Here is a 20,517-nt window from a genome sequence, read left to right as displayed (position 1 = left end):
TTTTAATTCTTATTTGAAAAAATTTCTATATTTTGAAATTGAACTTTTTTGGTTTTGTTTTGATTATCAGCAATTCGATTTGATTTGCAATTGTTCATGGCATTGTACACCTAAAATAATTTTCGCTACTTTCGCTTCAGTTTTCATTATTATTCTGCTTTTACACGTCTCATATTCGATAATGTACTTTTCGCTTTATTTGTATGTACTTATTAACGCGCGCGTGTCCTTTAAGTTGCATGGTTGGCACGAATTTGAAAATCAACTAAGGAAAGAAATTGTGTTTTACTTGCGGCAGAAGATGAACGGGTACAAATAAGGCTTTTGCGTTGTTATTGGCTAAGAAATCGTTGCGCGGCTAAAAAGAAAACGCTCAAGAAGGTAAACGCAACGCAACGCTTCGAAATAGCAATTTCGTTTTTTTATTTCATTTACGTTCACTTTACTTGGACGAATACTTTGTAAGTATGCCGCTACTGGACCGATTTAAACATGACAACACCAGCTTGGCGGTGACCGCGGCGGCTACGGCAGCGACACTTATGGTGGCTTTGGCGGCGTCGTACCGGGTACGGGGTATAATGTGTTGTTGGCGCGTCGCACTCAACTAAACTGAAATGGTTTTCATACGGGACATGTTCAGTTAGCAACTGCAAAGGCCAATGATGCCGTCGACGCCAACGCCGACACCATCACCTTTGATTTTAACAATAACCCCTTTAACTATTACGACGGCGTACAAAAACCAAAAAAACTTGACTGCTTACCGTATATGTCTACACCGTGCACTATGCAAAGACGTTGAAAAATATTCCAAATAGACGCTATTTCGCTCTCCGTTGACCCAAACCTTCCGCCCTCAGCAACCTGCCGCTCTTTTGTAACGCATTACAGCTAATGCCGTTAACAGCACCCTTTCCGCAACAGTTTCCGCGAACTTTTTTCATATTAATTTTCTTTGCCAAAGCGTTTCTAAAGCTATCTGATTTTCTTCCGTTTTTTAGGTGTTTTTGATTTAAGTTTAGCAGTGAAGACTCGACCGACCGACAGAGCTCAAACAACAAGAACCACACCACCATGCTCTCTGCCAGACTAATGCTAACGGCAGTACGTACGTGTTACCCCTTTAGTGTTGGCAGTTTAAATATGAGTATCCACATCCTTCTGCTGCCGTTCACGTCGATACTAATATCGACGCCGTCGTTGCGTTGACGCTAAGACATGGCTTCGTTTTCCTTTTTATTTTCCTTCTTATAATAAAATAAATACGCAGACCAACAAAACCAATATAGTCTTTGCATGTACTCGTGCTTTTACATAAAAAGTAGAAACTTCTCAAAAACGCTGTTAAATACTACGAATCAACCCGAATGAGGCGCAGCGCTGCAAATATATTCAAGGAGTCAAGTAGGAATGACACCATAAAAGGGGAAGTCTAAGTTGCATCGCCTGCCTTGGCGCGCCTTAACACCTCTACTCCATATTACTAGCCCAAGCATAGTATGCTAGTAGTCGAAGTCGCTTTCGCTGCTGAGAATTTTTCTCTGGCCGATATTACGACGGTTTTTGTTTGTATCTAAGACGAACGCTTTACTGGTGTGCGTGAGTTCCAATTTTTATCCACAAACCGGTTACTTGCACTTGTGTGCGTCATCGAGAGTTGATATGGGCATATGTATACTTATACGTATGTAACTGTGAGTGCCTTCTTGTACTTTTAACAGGGAGTTCGTTTTTTACTTTATGTACTTATATATGTATATATACACTACCCCGCGGGCACATGCGTTTGTATATGGTAGTTACATGAATTTTCTTTGAGCTTAGCCTAACTTTCCAACAATGCCGAAACCACCACCATCACTATTATTTCCACCGCAACCATTGTAACCTCCACTACTCTTACAACAATTAAGGTATACGGCACTAAGGCTTTCCTTTTTCTTCCCTCTACGTGTTTTTTTTTTTTGTGTGCAAGTTTTTACTGTGTTTTGCACAGAGTTCCCCTCTTTGAATTTTTAACAAATGCCTCTATATTATTATTGTTTTTTTTTTCTTTCATATTATAATTTTTACTATTTCACCCTTCCCATACTTTTTTAGTTACTTCTTCGCTATTGGGACACATCGCATTCGTGGTGGGTTTATTTGCCCTTTCTCAGCTTACTAACGGTCACTAAAATTACTAAATGTTAATAGGCACACATAGCTTATTCGTGCTGTTGTACTACTTCTTTGACGTAATTACACTTAACTACATTAAGGGAAACTGTGTTGAAAATGGAGGTAGCACGAAACTAAGCTATATGTTCAGGATATCGCGGAGAATCCTTCCAAATTGACCATTGAGTGTCAGTGCTCAAGTTTTCAATTAAACACTCAGAGTAATATTAATCAGAAGTAGTAAACCAAGGATATATGTACATACATAGTTATGCAACCTGTTAGTCACTAGAATGTACTGAACCCAAGACTGCCAACTGCTTTTATTGCTATTTTCGAAATGCTTTCTGATATTGTACTAGAAAGTATTGTTGTACCACAAATTGTGAAGCTATGTTTAAGCAGTTGGTTACACTGTTGAAAAACCTTTCCATCGAATTTGTTTTTGTACCATCAAAAAAACATCTCTGAAGTTACTTGGAAGAATATTGGATACAATTCTGTATAAATTCCGGTTACGTACAAAAATTTGCCGGACTTGACGCAAATCAACTTAAATCGTTCCTATTTTTAAGCGAAATATTTGTTAACCGTTTTATTTGAACATCATACCTGTAGAATATATAAAGGTGCTTGTTGGTTATATTGAATCGACTGCTGTGGAAACAGCCTAAACAAACTGTTTTAAGACCCTTTCATTTTAGCGATATTTCTAAAAGAATCTTATTTCTATATATTTCAATATAGAAAATATGTGCCGCTTCTCCTTGTTTGTATACATATATGTATGTATATAAATGTCCAAATGTTGTTAAACACTAACCTAACGCAACTTAGGGTTGATTTTTGGAACGAAAGCGAGTCGCTGTATGGTCAAAGGGCGCCAGAAATGAGCTCAAACGAATAAAATGCATTCGTACGCTCTACATTTGTGTACAGTTAGACATTACAATTGTACGTGTATGCATGTCGGTAAACTTCGGCATACAACCAGTCCATAAATATCTGCAGTAAATTTTTTAGTATGTGTAAATGTAAAAAATTAGGAAAGAGCTAATAAAGAATAAATCACAGTAGCCCCTTCGGATGCGGCTTAAAACTTAATAGTTTACTTTCTCAGTCAGCATAGTTTAGTATAATAAGTATTTCACTTCAATAGTTTTATAATGATCAGGAATGTTGCTCTCTTTTGATGGTTTCTGATGTATCAATAACTTTTGAGGTGTTTTTTTTTACAAAAAAGTGGCTATTGTTGCACAATTAATTTAAATCGATAAGGACTTTAAATTTATAACATTAAAATATTCTGAGAATATTGACAACAGACCCCGATGAAAATATGTATAATGATCAAGGGTCGATGGCTGATCCAGGGGAGGTAATTGTACTACTATATGTCGTTCTTTGTGAAACTATAAACTTCGCTTTTAAAAGAAAAAAATATGCTTTTAAAAGAAAAAAATATTCCCGAACCAAATCTTAAAAAGCGTTTTCAAATTTGTTTAAGCTCAACAGCAGCAACTTTGGATTCCATTATTTTAATGAAACACATTTTTTACTATACTATTATAACGCCTTGAGGGATGTGAACTCTTTGCTTTCTAAGGGCCTATATGTAGTATCATTATATAATATATATAAAATCTCATGCCATTTGTTGCCTAATTCCTCCAAACTGTTGGTACCGATTTTTATTAAATTTGGTGTGCTCATTGAGTAGATCTCAGAATCGGCCAAAATCTGTTTTTAATATTCCTAAAGGTTAACAGTGGTCCACCCCAAATATTGTTTCCTTTTTTTTACACAATTTTTGCTTTAATTTTGTATGATTCAGTGTTGAAAAATACAGATGATTCTAAATTTTCTCCCTTTTATGATCAAACCCTGATTATTAATCACGAATTTGAAAATGGTTTGTTCCATCCACAAGATGGCAATCGAAAATAATAATTGTAGTATACTATGATTTTATAATTCATTAACTTAAATAAAGTATCCTTTTTTTCTACAACTAAATTAAATCCTCCACCAATGTTTTCTGGGTCAGCTAAAATAAAATCAACCTTGGATTAGTTCTTAAGTATAGTTATTTTGGCGTCTGCGTCAGTTTTATTGTTTCATTATACATTTATGATATATATAATACATGTATTTCTGATTTTTGTTTCCACAATAACAAAAAATAAGAATTCAATATTATGCTTCATTTAACCAAAAACATAATTCGGGGAAGTTGAAAAAAGTTACAGTTCAAAAATGAGTGAAAGTAATGAAGAAATTCGCTATATTTTGAAATTTTTGCAGAAAAAGGAAAGAATGCCACGCAAGCCACCAATGACATTTGTGAAGTTTACGGGGACGATGCTTTATTAGTTCGTGCAGTACAACAATGGCTCGCTCGCTTCCGTTCTGGAAATTTCGATTTGAAAGGTGCACCTCTGCTCTGGTCGACATATCGTTGAAAAAGTCGGTCAAATTATGGAAAATATTGACCAGGACCGTCACATAAGCAGCCATGACATCGCTAAGGAACTTAACATTCATCATCAAACGGTTTTGAAGCATTTAAAAAAGGTTGGCCGCAAAAAAAAACAAATTATGTTTGATACCACATGAATTGTGTGTGAAAAAGTTTAATGGACCGAATTAATATCTGTGATTTGCTGAAACGAAATGAAATCCAATCATTTCTGAAGCGAATGGTAACAGCAGACGAAAAGTGGATCAAATACGACAATAATGTGCGAAAAAGATCATGGTCCAAGCCTGGTGAAGCTCAACAAATGGTCGCAAAGTCAGGATTGACGCCTCGAAAGTTGTTGCTGAGTTTTTGGTGGGATCGGAAAAGAATCATGCACTATGAGCTACTCCAGCCTAGTCGAACGATTGGTTCTATATTTTACTGCAATCGAAAAACAACGACCAGAACTGATCAACAGGAAAGGCTTCGTCTTCCTTCAGGACAACGCTAGACCACACACATCTTTGATGACCGGGCAAAAGCTGGGAGAGCTTGGTTGGGAAGTTTTGATGCATTCACAATATAGCCTTGACCACCATCGGACTAATATTTGCTTCGGTCAATGCAGTTTTTCACCGAGAAACCAGAAAAGTTTTACACTGATGGAATAATACCTCTAGCGGAAAGATGACAAAAAGTGGTCGACCAAAATAATACATAGTTGGTTAATTAAAGTTCATTACAAATATAAAAAAATAAGTTGAAGTTTGATTAGAGATACGAAAAGATTACCCAATATAAAGTCATATTCCATGCGCTTAAACTGTACATAATATATGAATTTGATAGACATTCCACTTTGGGATATATTGAATGGTTAAAAAAAGCAATTGATACTAATTTTTCGCATATCCTATTGAACAAAATTTCGTTTGAGAAATGATAAAAAAATAAAAAAATTTTCAAGTAGTTGTCTTCAAACACTCGAATTTTATACACGAGCTGAATATTGAATATTTATGCAATATATGTTTATAATTTGCAGTTTACTTAAAAATATGCGAAATACGAACCGTTAATATATTACATTATTTCCACGGAAAAAATTTAGCAATAGCTGAATCTTAGGAAGCTATGATAATTGCAATAAGCAGTTATGCAAGGAGTTTAGGAGTTGCAAATGTTGCTTAACGGCTTACAGCAAAGTATTATACACAGTATATTTATATAGTAAATTGGATTCAAAGGTGTGTTCGTCCACATTGATTCTGTTATATTGTGTAACATTTTGTTCTCTTCTCAATAATATCTGAACACTCAACTGTTACATAATAATGCTTAACATAAAAGTATGTAGCTTTTCCAGTGGACTTTATTAGCTTCTCCTGTTGTTTATTCTGCGTGTGTTCCACTGATTACGCTGACCTGGCTCAATGCCAGAAAATGTTAAAGAACATTTGTGCCTTCTCAATTCTTTAACATTTTCTGCAAATGCTGTGAAATATCGCTACTCTTGAGGAACTGTTTGGTTAGCTTTAGGTAATAACATATGTATGTACGTAGGGCAGTTAGTAGTGGCAACCATAATTTTTAACAGAGTTGGTAAATTCGGAATGTTTCGGATTTCTTTACAATTTACAAATAAAACCAGTATTTTCAACTGTTAAACCTAGTTCTTATCAGGGTTGAAAATTTTTAATCCCGCAAATGTTAATTCAACTGTTTTTTAATGAACTTTTCACAATAATGGACCTGATGAAATAATTCTCTGCCACTTATTAACTTCTTTGCCTGCAGTTTCTATAAATTATTTGTTCTATTATATCCAATTTTCAACATTGTACACAACATTAAAAATATTATTGTATACATAACAAATACAATAAACCTATGATACACACCTGGATTTCATTGACCAGCTTGTCGCTGTTGTACTTGATGTCGGGTGTTGAGCTGCCCACGGATGGTGTCATTGAATGCTGTGGCGAATGTAGCGGTACAAGCGCGTTGCCACTGACACCGCTGTGCACGAGCGGAGGGCTACTGCGCCCTGTCCCCATTTCACGCTGTTGTCCATTCGATTGCTGTAGCTGCGATAGCGTTTGCGAAGGCAGTTGTTGGTGCTGCTGTTCCTGTTGCTGGTGATGTTCGTGTGTGCTATTATGAGGTCGTGATTGTGAATTTTGGGCATGCGTGTGCTGCTGATGCACACTACTGGAGCTGCTGAGACCGCTCACCGGTTGTGCTTTGAGCTGATTCTTGAAGGCATCAGTTTCATCAACGGCGCTGGTACTAGATGCTAAGTTCTGCTGTTGTAGTTGTTGCTGCAGCTGATGGTGCAACGCGTCGATGGCATTGTGCATATTCGGTTGGTATTTTGACTGTTGCTGTTGGTGTTGATTACTCGTTGCTACAGAAGCCGCCACTGCTTTCATTTCATGTTTGACGTTTATTCTAAGTGGTTCACTGCTTCCAGATGCATCGTTGCAACTGCTGTTGCGATTCCCGCTGACATTATTATTGCATACAGCTGAGCCATCATGTGTTGAGGGGCTATTGGTGGCAAGACCGCTGACAATTATGCCGTTGGTGACATTCTGCATTTCATTTGATTTAACAACTCCACTCAGGTGAACGGCCGCGGCCGCAGCGGCTGCTGCATTGAACAGTAAATGATGATTCTGATGATGTTGTTCGTGTGGCGGCAACGCTGGTAGCGTTGAAGATGACTGTTGGTGTTGTTGCTCATGATGAGGCACAGCCGCTATCGTCACATTGCTTAAATGAGGAGGTTGCTGCGTGTGCTGTGTTTGCACCGAAGGCTGGTTATGTTGTTGCTGGGCTGAATGCGATTGTTGTGGGTGATGTTGTTGAGGATTTTGTTGGTGATGGTGATGCAGTTGATTGGTGGCAAGTGCGGCGGCGGTATGGAGACCGAAAGGACCGCGCGCTTGCTGCCAAAATTCGGCGTCCATTTTGAATAGTTGGGAGCGATGCTGGTGAAATAATTGCTGATGCTGCTCGTTTTCTATTTGTTGTTGTAGTTGGTGCTGGCTGTGTTGTACGTACCCCTCTTCGTGATGTTCGTGCTGGTGCGAGTGATAGCTTTGGTTTTGATGTTGGTTGGTATGCAATTGATGGAAGTGATGTTGTTGTTTTTCGTGTTGTTGCTGTTGTACGACCGATGTCATTTGGGCATGCAATGCAGCGGCCAAAGTGGATGATACTGGCGGTATATTGAGCGCATTGGGTAGTAAGACCTCCCCGATCGATGGAATTCTCGGTATTGGTATCTGCAGCTGGGATATGGTACTTTCGTCTATCGCTTCTAACGACTTTTCTGTTGCTACCTTACCAAAGTTGCTGTCGTCGTTGGACTCCGCTTTATCTACTGCGTTTGCTTCCACGGCCGCCGCCGCTGACACTATGTCGGCGCTTACGTCAAGCGTTGACACGCTAATCTTGTCCTCGGTCGTCTTCGCCGTTTTTACTTTAATGCGTTGCTGGATGTCTATACTTGACTTTTTTGCTGTTGATTCAGTTGATACTATTGTTTTTTCTATTGGTAATAACTGTGTTGGTGCCTCTTCTAACGCCGCCGCCACCTGCGCCGCCACCGCCGCCACTTGTTCCTCGGCGGTTATGATGGCTGCAGTGGCACGAAAATCAAAATTGGATTCTATTGCAAGCTTTAATTGCTGCAGCAGCCACTGATCAATGTTTTGTGTGTGAGTTCCATGTAGTTGTTGTTGTGCTATTTGACCCAGTGTGGCTATCAATGTGGCGAGTCACTCGAGTCGTGGATTAAACGCTCGCATGCGTTGTAGTTACAGATGTTGTTCTCAGTGAAACAATTATATAACTAACCTATGGTATAGTAATTCGTTAATGTTTTTGTGTACGGATTTTTCCAAAATATCAAGTCTTTCAGCACACAATATTTCGTTATAAATATACTTTGATTTGGCTGTATTAGTATTAAAGATCATCTGTGAGATCTACTACTTGTAAGTCGTTTTTAGATAGTATGTATCTTTAGATTATTCGATTATGCTTTGTTTGATTTCAGTATATTAGTTGGTTGATTTATTCTAGTATTTGTTGAGTGTTGTTTCCAATTAATGAAGTACTTATATTCTCTTCATGTATCTTCGTCGTTCGGCGTGTATCTCTTTAATAAATCTAGCGTACTTTTAGAATGATAAAAAATACATGATTTTTTTTTAATCTTAACATTCATTTAACGCACAAATTGAGAAATTTGCGAAATTGAGCTAAACTGTCGTTTATTTATACATATAAATGAGTCTAAAGATATTGAAAAATAAAGTAAAACAATTAAGGAAAAGCTAAGTCCGGAGCAACCGAACATTTTATATTCTTGCAACTTGCAAGAATCAAAATCAGTGAAATAGTTTCAGGTGTGAAACCAATCATATAGAGTAAAGTCAGCCAGATGTTCCAAAATCTTTAAGGCAAGTTGCATGAGTTTAAAATGTTCAGTTACACTCGAACTTAGCCCTTTCTTAATTGTTTTAACTTTTTTGTTTTTAATAGTAAATTAAAATCAGTAAACAAAAAATTAAATTTCGTAATTTTATCTAAAATCATCATAATTAAGAATAAATATTTGCAGTCAGCCAATTAATGAAAATTAAGTTTCTCATATTTTAGATATCGAATATTTTATAATATTTTCATCGATGTATTTTCGATGGGTAATGTAAACTTAAAGATCAAGTTGCATGTACAAGTACAAATGAAAATTCTGAAAAACGCAATTAACGTCTTCATGCTAATAAAAAAAAGCAACGAAAGGGACGTCAACGGGTGACCAACGTTTACAGAGAACGTAACCAACGCCGCGGTGAGACGAACATCACATATCGTGTCGCGTTTGCACTTTGCTTAATTGTTAATATGACACACGCTCAAACAACCACAATTTGTGGCTTGGATTTAGAAAATTAACGCTTTGTTGTTGTTACGGTCAATTATACGTAGTGTTTCTCAGAATTGGAAAACCATCGAGATTGTTTGGGTATAATTCTCAAGGATTACCGAAAATATTGTACATCCAAAGACATTACGATAAATAAAGTTTAAATTTAAACTATTTCGCCTTTTTTGTTTAAATGGTTTAAGTTTTTATTTAACAGTAACCTTCACATTTCATTTCGCTCATAGTACGATTATACACAGACTTTCACGGTTGGTCAAATTGCGTTCGATATCGTAATACTTCCTAGTAAAAATGGTCATAATTATTCATACTGAATAAATATTTACTTGTACACATGTAGATTATTATATTAAATATATTTATCTTTATACAGTTTAATACACGGTCCGGCACTCTGGCCGCACTGGAATCAGCTGTTGTATTGCCCACAAGCGTACAAAAGCGTTTTGACAAAAGTGAATGCAAAAAAAGTGATCAACGATGGAATTCAAACGTAATGTGTGATTGCTTTATATTTGCTGAAAAATCACAGCCAGCAATTGTTCGTAAGCTCAAACGCCTGAATGTGAATAAAGTTTTTGTTTATCGCACCATCACTCGTTACAATGATACTGGTACAATCGCAAAACGTAATGGAGGTGGTCACCAAAAAACTGCAACGTCACGTGAGATGGTTCGGAAAGTGAAGAAGCGACTTGAGCGAAGAAGTGAGTGATGCGTATGCCGCAACGCCAGGCCGATAAATATAAGATCTAAAAAAATGTTTGCCCTCAGCCACGTTTACATGCGGCAAAGTGTCGAAAAAGAGCGTTTAGAGCTCGAATTTGTCACAGGAAGTGTGTTGAAATTTGACTCATTTCCCCCTCTGAATCCGCCACTGAATCAGTTCATGAATACCTTAAAAGCATCATTTTTATTTTATGGCACCATAATTTATATATATAAATGTTACGTGTCACGTTTTCTCTGGGGTAAATTCCAATTTTAGTAAAATTTGGCACATTGTGTCCAGTTTGAGCTAACTTAAAAAATATTTTCTTAGCTTACAAGTATATCGTAATTACGTTAATAGTAAAACAAATCATAAATAAAATAAAAGAATTTTTATAAAAATAACCATTCTTTCAAAATTGAAAAAAAATATAAATATTGTATGAATAAAATGTCAAATGGAAAATTCATTATTTTTGCATTGAAAAATATTTGCATCAATAATTTTTTCCTTTATTACTAAATAATATCTTAACTGAATTAAAAAGTTTTTATGATTGTATTTAATGTATAGCCTATACGCTGCAAAGTATGTACATATATGAATATCTTTGACATCTATATCTGTTTAAAAGAGTAAAACTAATTACTAAATATCGAAACTATGCATTCATGTAATTATATTGTGATAAATTAAAATATTTTATTTCTAATGTATGTAAATACAAAGTATACGCTTTTATTTTTATCTTTGGTGTATTTTCAAGGTACAGTGGTCGTCCATATAACAAATTTTGAACTCCATATTTTGAGGATTTGCCCACTACTTAACGTTGAAAATTTCGAGCACTCATTTTCTTACATAATGTTCAAGTGTCAAGAAACAAAGAACCTCTCGAGGTAATGAAAATATAGCTACCATTCAGGTAGGATTTCTAGATGTTCTCAAGAATTGGGAACTCCCACATTTGAGAAAGAATTTACATCCGTATAAAATTGTGAACCTTGAAAATCGTAATGATTTAAAATAAAATCATCTTCTTTAATGAGACTGACTTTCAAATAAAATTGTGGTAAATAAGCAAAACTTTTAATCCTGGTGCGAAGAAAATTCACAAATTATTTATAAACAAACATTAAATTCACCGAAATTGACAGTCTGGTGTGGATTTTGGAATGGTGGAATCATCGGTCCATACTTCTTTGGAAATAAAGCTGGTAACACCGTTACTGTCCATAGAAAGCGGTATAGATCGAATATAATCAACTTTTATGGAAGCAATTGGAAGAAGTTGATCTTGATGACTTCTGTTTCGAACAAGACGAGGCTACTTATCACATAGCACGTGCTACAAGCGAATTATTTCGAGAAAAGTTTGGAGATTTGATTATTTCAAGAAATCGTGACATAGAAAGTTGTGATTTAACACCATTAGACTACTTCTTGTGGGGTTATTTGAAGTCATTGGCCTTTAGCTATAAACCAGAACCTCTTCAAGCTTTAGAACTCAATGTTGAACGTAAGTATAACGTAGAAAAAGTACTTGAAAACTGGGTTCACCGAATTAGTGAAGAAGTGAAGAAAGAAGAAGAAGATTAGGAAGCCGTTGAGGCCATTTAAATGAGTTATATTTAGAATTGCTTGCATTGATTGCACTTCACATTATGGAAACTTAAACAAATTTCATTTTATTGACTCATTTTCTATAGATATTGTACAACAATTAAACGTTAGACACGTTATCAATAATATATCTTTGATTTGTTAAAACGATAATTCGTTATTTCGAGAGCTTGTTATATTGAAGGACCACTGTATTTCTAGTTTTTGACAATTGGCCATAGTTAACATACTATGTACATACCATTTGATGAATACTTACTTATTCACATTTAATGTGATTATAACAATACAAATATTCCAAATAAAGTAAAAAACGTAGATGCTTTAAAATATATACTTATAAATATTCGCTATATTCGCCAATTCAAAAGTGATGCGATAAATTTACATACTTAAAGGGAAATATAAAGCTATTTTGCAATAATTCGGAAAATATGTGGATATTTTTCATATATCAACATTATTCGCATAAATAATTCTGAAAAAAAAAAATCGAAATAGCGTTGGACTCAGAAATCACCTTCATTCAAAATTTGTGTCTATTAATTTTATGGCTATACTGTGATTTTACAGAGATAGCCATAAGTATGTATTTTTTATATGAATAATGTATCCACAACAAGATTTCAGAGAAATTTGCATAAATATTGCTTAAATATATTAAAATAACATCCCAAAAAATATATACATATATTATCTTTCGTGTCGTATTTTTAAAATCACTCATAACACACTCCACTTCATACAGTCTGCAAAGCAATACGAGTAAGAACATGGGTTGATTTAATAGGTTAAGTAAACGGCTGAATAATTATAACGACTATGACAGTGTGGGCCAATTGACCAATAACAGTGACCCCACCCCACTATGTACATGCGTATATACGTAACATGCTTTACAAAATCTATACCCATGCAAGCATTTATTTAGCCGCCAATATTCAATGCCAATTGTTTTTTTATTTGTACGAAAATCCTACGCCGAGCAATCGGTTAATGATCAAATACTAATGGTCAAACAGGAAAGGCGTTATGGTTGGGGCCAACTGTGTGACCAACGACGACTCGATTTATTTTCTTGCTTTTTTTATGTCAATGGTGTTTATGCTTATATAAATTTTTTTTGATTTAATTAGTGTGTAAAGCACTGATTGATCAACCTATCGATACAAGAGTTAAAACTCCCACCCACTAAAACTTTTCTTAATGCGAAACTAACGCAGTTGTAGCTAATAAAAACCTTTGTAGTTGTAATTAAAGTTGAACTTGTAAGACGTTAAACGGTTATCAAAAAATGATTCGTGATTCGCGCTTTCTAATTGACCGACTACCGTTTCTATTCGCGATACTGCTGGTTGTCCGAGCGTTGCCGACAAACTAATTTAGTTGCTGCGCTTCCACAACTATAAATATTCTTTTTCATATCCACATCTTCTTCTAATTTTGCGCGTCTTAGAACGAAAATATCCTTAAGACTTGCCTATCGCCTACTCAAGACATCCAGTGCTAACGCCATAGTCAGTAAGTGTGTCAATACGAACCACCATTCACCATACATACCATGCCGTGTGAAATACACCAAACGCAACAAACACATAATAAAATACACCACACATTGGTAGTCCTGGCTGAAGCATTTTTGGCAATATACACCAGTTCTCACCCACCCGTAGTTAACTAAATGCCACCCCAACAGCAATCGGTGTCACCACTATCGACTCTTTCTTTGTCGTGGCCACTGAATTCGTTACAACAGTTCCTAACTCTCTCAAACACGTCTTGTACTCAGAGCCTATCAAATTCTTGCCGCTTGTTGTTACAGCTTCTCAATTGAGTTCGCTGTTCCCGTCTACTCCAAAGGAATCGTAGTGTTTGTCGGTTCCTTACGTCTTATCTTGCATCGTCGCCTTCGCTAACGGTTCTATACAGAGAGAGACTACGTATTTTAGATTTTAGATGTGTACACATAAACTCACACTTCGCACAATGCATATCTATTCGATGTAATAATCTCTTAAATGTTTTCATTAATGTATAAATATGTATTATATGTTCCTACGGGAAAGTCGATTTAAAGACACACTTATGACTAATTCACATACAAATTTTGACTCGCTTTGCTACCGATATGTGTTTTGTCAGAAAAGTTGAATATATACGTTTGCATGAGTACGTGGATAACTCTCATATATTATGTATTTACGATTTGCCTAGCATTATTTTAGACAGAAATACTGCAAGCGAATTCATTGTGTCATATCCGTTTCTTTTTTCGATTCTTTCAAAGTATGCATTTTAAGCAAAGCGAGGTTGTATGTGAATGGGCCATTAGCGTCTTTTTAACAGTGAACAGGCGCTTATGTGCGCCGCACTGCTAATAAGACGCCATATTCTCTTCCAATTTTCTGCTTTGTGCTAAGAGAAAGCCACACTGCTCTGCTGAAACGACCAGAAGTCGTCGTTCAGTCTAACGGTTTTTAGGGCTTACGTTAAAAAAGTCCTTCACGTACTTTATTTCATTGCAGAAATTTTATAAAAAGATGTTTCGTTATTGATAGAAAGTAGGAAAATATGTATCTTATTTCAGGAGCGTCAATGTTCGACATTATTGAAAAAAAAGAAGAAAAATAGTTAATTGTCACCATATAATATACATATGTATGTATGTATAGATGAAGGGTAATAAACACGTTTTATAAGAAAGGATATGTGCCAAACGGTAGAAAAATTAATTATTAATCAGGGAAATTTTTGACATTTTACATGGTCAACCCAATAGTCAGAATTTTACCCAAATTAAGAGCTCATTAAAGTATTAATAACTTATAATTATGTACATACATATGTATACAAATATACATATAATAAATAAACAAATTTAAATTTCATATTGAAAGTTTAACTGTAATAATGATTATACATATGTATGTATACCAAGGTAGGGCATAGTTCGGGTGTTGCAACTTCTAAGAATTAAAGCCAGGGAAGTACCTTAAGATATAAAACATCAACCTGAGGATCGAAATCCAAGCAATTTTATATACATACATGTACTATATAAAACTCCTCAACTGACAGACACATACGGTTTGTTAGAAAAACGAAAAAAATACATGTAGTATATGGAGTTAGTATCGACCAGATTTGATATATTTTTCCATTTACTATTAACATATCACAAACTAAAAACCTAATCATATAGAGTAATATTCGCAACTCCTGATGTTAGTTATATGTATAAGGGCTAGGCCAATTCATCTATTTTAGGCACAAAAATACACTGTTACGAGTAAAACACACTCTCTTATTTTCATTGGGATAACTCACATAATGGTCGACATATAATAATATGCGGTACAAAATCACCCGGAAGTTCGATTATCTTTATATTACGTATATGAAGGCTAAGGGAAGTATTGGTGTGATTCAACCCATTTTTGACATGTACACACCATTATCAAAGGAGTACTATTCTTGAATCTTAATTATAAATCTCAGACATTGATTATTTTGGAACAAAAGTCAACTATAGAAACTCGGGTCCAAATATTCGGTATCTACGGGCCTGAACAGTTTTTGTTGGATTTGAACAATTTTTGGTCATTAGGCATTATTTGCGTAAAGTTTTATCCCGTTATATTAATTGCTTATTGATTTGTGTACTGGAAACTGAACGAATCAAGTGGAGTTTAAAATTGTGTTATATGGGAAGAACGTGTGGTTGTTTTCCGATTTCGTCCATTTTAGCACTGTAACATAAAAATGCAAAACGAATGTCACATACTAAATGTTCCGTATGAACATACAATTCGAAATCGGTTGGTCGATTGCCGAAATATGGGATTTCACAAAAAGGTGGGTGATGCCACGCCCATCGTCCAATTTTTACCATGGTCCCTAACTTTGTCATTAATTTGTAATTTAATGTCTCTGGCGTATTTAGGTATTGATTTATCGCACTTTTAGTAGTTTTTAACAGTACCGTTACATGGGGAGTGAACAGGGTTTTCATCAGATTTCGTCCATTTTCACACTTTAGGCAGGAGTTCTGGCAACATTCATGCCGAGCGAATTTGGTTGTTGTAGATTTAGTGCTATACCAAATTACAGCTTTATATTTTTATTAGATTCAATTGCTAATCGGTTAAAAGCTGTCTTAAGCAATAAAGGATACCCTACCAAATATTAAGGTTGTTAAATTTTTAAATAATTTTGATTTTTTTTAATAAATGGCTATTATTTTTATAGGTGTGCCCTGACTTTTCCCAAATAATGAAACAAAGTTCCTTTGGTTTTAGTTAGATTGAATTACTACATTTTATTTTTACGATCTCGAATGGTTTTTTGTTAATTTTTTGTGGAAAATAAAATTTTCTTAATAAAAACTTAACAATATATTGATGTGTCCTCAGTTTAGCGGCTTACTGTATGTTATTTTAGTGCTTAGTTATGGCACTTTATATGTTTTCGGTCAATGGCAATTTGTGGGCGTGGCAGTGGTCCCATTACGCCCATCAACGAAATCGACCTTTTTTTGCACTAAGGAACCTACATACCAAGTTTCATCAAGGTATCTCAATTTTTATTCTAGTTAAAGCTTGCACGGACAGACGAACGATCGAACGGACAGATATACTAGTACAGTCAACCAGATTTCAGCTTTTCTCGTCACCGTCATAATTTATACGTATAAAACCCCATATATACCTCGCTTAGGTTTAGGTGATACGTACTACCGTTAGGTGACAAAACTTTAATACTCTGTAGCAACTGGTTGTAACAGTATAATAAAAATGCAGGTTTAGCTTTATTCAGATTTAAAAAACATTTATATTGATCTACGTTTGGATATAATCTTTATATATATATATGTATATGTAAGTCCTCTGTACGTGTGTTTGTAATTGAGCTGCTCCTAAACGGTTGGACCGATTTTGATGAATATTTTACACAAAATTTCGGCAGACTGCGCTGCAGTCGTGTCAGATATTGGAGCTTCAGTTGCACCTGGTAGATGGCGCTACTCTTAAGTATAGTCTATGTCTAGTATAGTCATGAAGACTATAGACCATGTGCATGGTTTATAGTTTCTAAACATTCATACTGTTATATGCTCTATACGATTCATACCTGAGTGAAGATTCATAAAGGATAGTTCGGCTGAACACATTTGTTACTTTTTGTATTTTCTTCTCAAAACTATTTATTTTGGAATATGTTACTGTTACGAAGTACATATTTTACATAATACTTCATAAAGTTTTCCTAACCACATAACTTTCCTAACCTACAAATATTTTTTTAAATTTATAGATTCATTGCATATATTATTTCTACAAAAAATGCCACGTCTTTGTGGAAGAGCAAAAACATTGCAAACTCACGTGCGCATGAGAATTCAGAGCAACGCAATCAACATCTTCGTGCTAATACATTAAGGCAACGAGAGGAACGTCAACGAGTGTCCGACGCTCACAGAGCAAATGAACAACAGCGGATCCAAAATCGTCGAGCATTGACACGAGCATCATTCAATCGTCTTGCTTTTGAATATGATCCTGAAATAGACTATTCATTACATTCGCTAATTATGAAGTAGATAAAGTGCGCTGAGAAGAAATCGATATTGTCTAATTCACATTCAAAACTTATATCAATGTTGAGAATAGCAGTTTAGTGAAATCGATCAAATACGTTAGCAAGTACGGCACAAAATAAAGCAACATGGCTGTTATTGGCCTTGAACGAGATGAGATCAGCAAGTATCAAATGGGTCGGCGCGTGAACTGTAATGAAGCGTTTTGTAAGATATTTACTTTTGCAATTAATGAACGTTTTCTGACTGTTGGAGAAGGCAAAAGAGTGTATTTCAACGCAGAGAATACTGTATAGCCAACGGAAACACCGCCAACAACAAAATCGTCATTGACTAGTTTTTTCTCAACTTGCGTCAAAGATCCATTTGCGAGAACATTCTCTATTCGGAAATGCTTTCATATAATCCATGGAATGCATCGTCGAAGAAATTGTTACGCAGAAAGCAAGGCCAAGCAGTAGGTGGACATCCAGGTCTGTTCTCAACTAATGCATTAGGACTAGTTTATACAGTCCACCCGAAAACGACGATTGCTTCTACCCTCGGTTGCTATTGATGAATGTACGCGGTTCAACTTTATTTGAGTTTATTGTGTATTGTGAATGGTGCGTTGTGTGCAACATTTTAAGAAACATGATAATCCTATCTATGAAATCGGATGAAAATCCACCTCACTCCCCATATAACGATACTGTTCAAAACTACTGAAAGCGCGATAAATTAATAACTATATGCCCCAGAAACGATGATCATGGCACCGCCCACTTTTTGGTGAAATCGCGTATCTCGGAACCCGACTAACCGATTGCGACAAAATTTGATTCATGGCTTTTTTCATATTCTCATGTCACGTTGTGAAAATGAGTGAAATCGGACAATAACTACGCCTACTTCTCATATGGCGCAATTTTAAGGAGTCAATAGGGTAATATTTAAAAACTTTTTTTTGTATTTTCTGTTCCCTTACACCCTTAGAATTAATGTAAAAACCTAATCTACTTTACCATTGGAAGGTTTCGAAAAAGGTCCAAAAATAATAATACCGCTCGGAGTGCACATCTCAAAATTTAAGCGCTTTTTTCTCAAAACACACTTTTTCAAACTGGTGGACATAATTTCGGTGGATCTATTCTACCGATTTGCTTAATTTTTTTTTTAATTGTTCACAAAACGCCTGGCTATCGTAATATAATTTTAATAATTTATTGACAATGTTATGACAAAATTTATGTAAAAAAAACATGGGGAAAATTAAAAAAAAAATTAGTTACCTTTTTATTTATTAACATTTTTTCGGGATTCTAGTAGAGACGATAACAATTTACGTACTTTTTAAGAATAAATTGCGTTTTTGTGATTGTGATGATCCAAAAGCGAGAAATCGTGTCCGCCAGTGAAAAAAAAATCTCATTCTCACAGCCATTTCGCCTACAGATGTCATCAAAAATATTGTTTATACATTCCACGATATACCTCATGATATGTAACAAAAGTTCTATTGTAAAATAAAAATTTCTATTGAAAAAAGTCCACCTATAACCATTACCAGGGTTTTCGAACATCCGACTCGATGTGATGTACCTTAATGATAATAATTAATGGATAATATCGGGTCGTTACTAGCTCAACTCTCAGCCATTGTATGAGTTATATAGAGTATATGTACACATATACACATAAAATTTCTTAGATTCCGATCCTCTGGTTTACGTTTCACATCTTAAAATATTTCTCTGGCTTTAATTCTTGAATGTTGCAAAAGTATAAAAGGTTCGGTCGCCCCCGAGCCCTTCCTTACTTGTTTTTTTCTTGTTTATACATGCATATATATCATTTTATCTGTTCTCCAAATTGTTCGAAAAAGTAAATACTGAACTGTAACCACAACAAATTCTATTGCCAAAAATAGTTGTCAAGATAATCCTAAGCATACAAGGTTTCAAAGTTAAAGAACTTAAAAAAAAAAAAACAGAACAAATTTGTTTTTCGGCAAAATCAATTTATTTTATTCAAAATAATCTCCCTCTCCTTCAATACAGCTTTTTGCACGGCCCTTTGAATTTCCTCTACGTCTACATAACTCCTTACATGGGCAAATGCATTTTTTCGAAAAGGTAGAAGTCGCACGGTGCCATATCACCTGAATACGGGGTGAGTAATGGTTAAAATGTGATTTTTGGTAAAATAATCGATCACAAGAGTAATTCGGTTTTTGGATTCTTCAATTCACAATTTTTGTTGTCAGTCAATTTGTGCTGAACAAACCGTGCACACATCTTTCGTAAGCCCCCATGTTGGGTCAAAATGCGATGTTTTGGAGATGTTAAATTCCATTTCCATGAATTTAAAAGATGATTTCGTCTGATTTTTGATGAATGCGCGAACAGTTTCGATGGAATTTCCGGTGATCACAGATTTTGATTGGCGTACATTTCATTGTCATTTATGTCCTCACGACCACTCGTGCACTCTGCTACGGGATAGGCAATCATCGCCATAAACWTGTTTCATCAATTGAAACGTTTCGGTAAAAGTTTTACCAATTTTAAAACAAAATTTAATGTCGACTCTTTATTCGAAGCTCTCATTTTCGCATCGATATCAGAAACATACTGACACTTAAAACGCAATAACTTCACTTCACACCAATCTATGAAATGTCATAAAATTCTCACTGGACGTCAAAGATAGCAGATTCTAACGCACCAGTCGACATATAGATGTAATTATTTCATCAACAATATGCGGCGTCCATTTAGTACGTGTCTAGTTGCCCGTGAAATATGTATGAATGTACACTCGTGGCAACTCAAAGCTTACCACTATACTTTCTTAAAAACTTTTTCGGTCTTTTTCGCTTAACCGCGATTTTCTTCAGTTTGTGTTTCTATACTCTGGCTACAAAGTTGCTAAAGAGAGTATTATAGTTTTGTTCACATAACGGTTGTTTGTAAGTCCTAAAACTAAAAGAGTCAGATATAGGGTTATATATACCAAAG

The 20,517-nt window shown here is 35.3% G+C and overlaps 1 protein-coding gene across 1 annotated transcript in view; it reads right to left on the bottom strand.

Moving 5' to 3' along the window:
• The window catches only part of LOC108975717 (G-box-binding factor-like), a gene marked incomplete at its 3' end in the record, with an annotated part of 59,761 nt that overhangs the window by 29,577 nt on the left and 9,667 nt on the right, over nucleotides 1-20,517 (bottom strand). The window contains exon 3 of the mRNA XM_018944411.1: nucleotides 6,526-8,273. Coding sequence (XP_018799956.1) covers nucleotides 6,526-8,273 — 1,748 coding nt within the window. The remainder of the gene's footprint in view (nucleotides 1-6,525; nucleotides 8,274-20,517) is intronic.

This window comes from Bactrocera latifrons, unplaced genomic scaffold, assembly GCF_001853355.1.
Source record: "Bactrocera latifrons isolate USDA-ARS-PBARC rearing strain unplaced genomic scaffold, ASM185335v1 scaffold_689, whole genome shotgun sequence".
Taxonomy (NCBI): domain Eukaryota; kingdom Metazoa; phylum Arthropoda; class Insecta; order Diptera; family Tephritidae; genus Bactrocera; species Bactrocera latifrons.
This window is presented reverse-complemented; position numbering and strand designations above follow the sequence as displayed.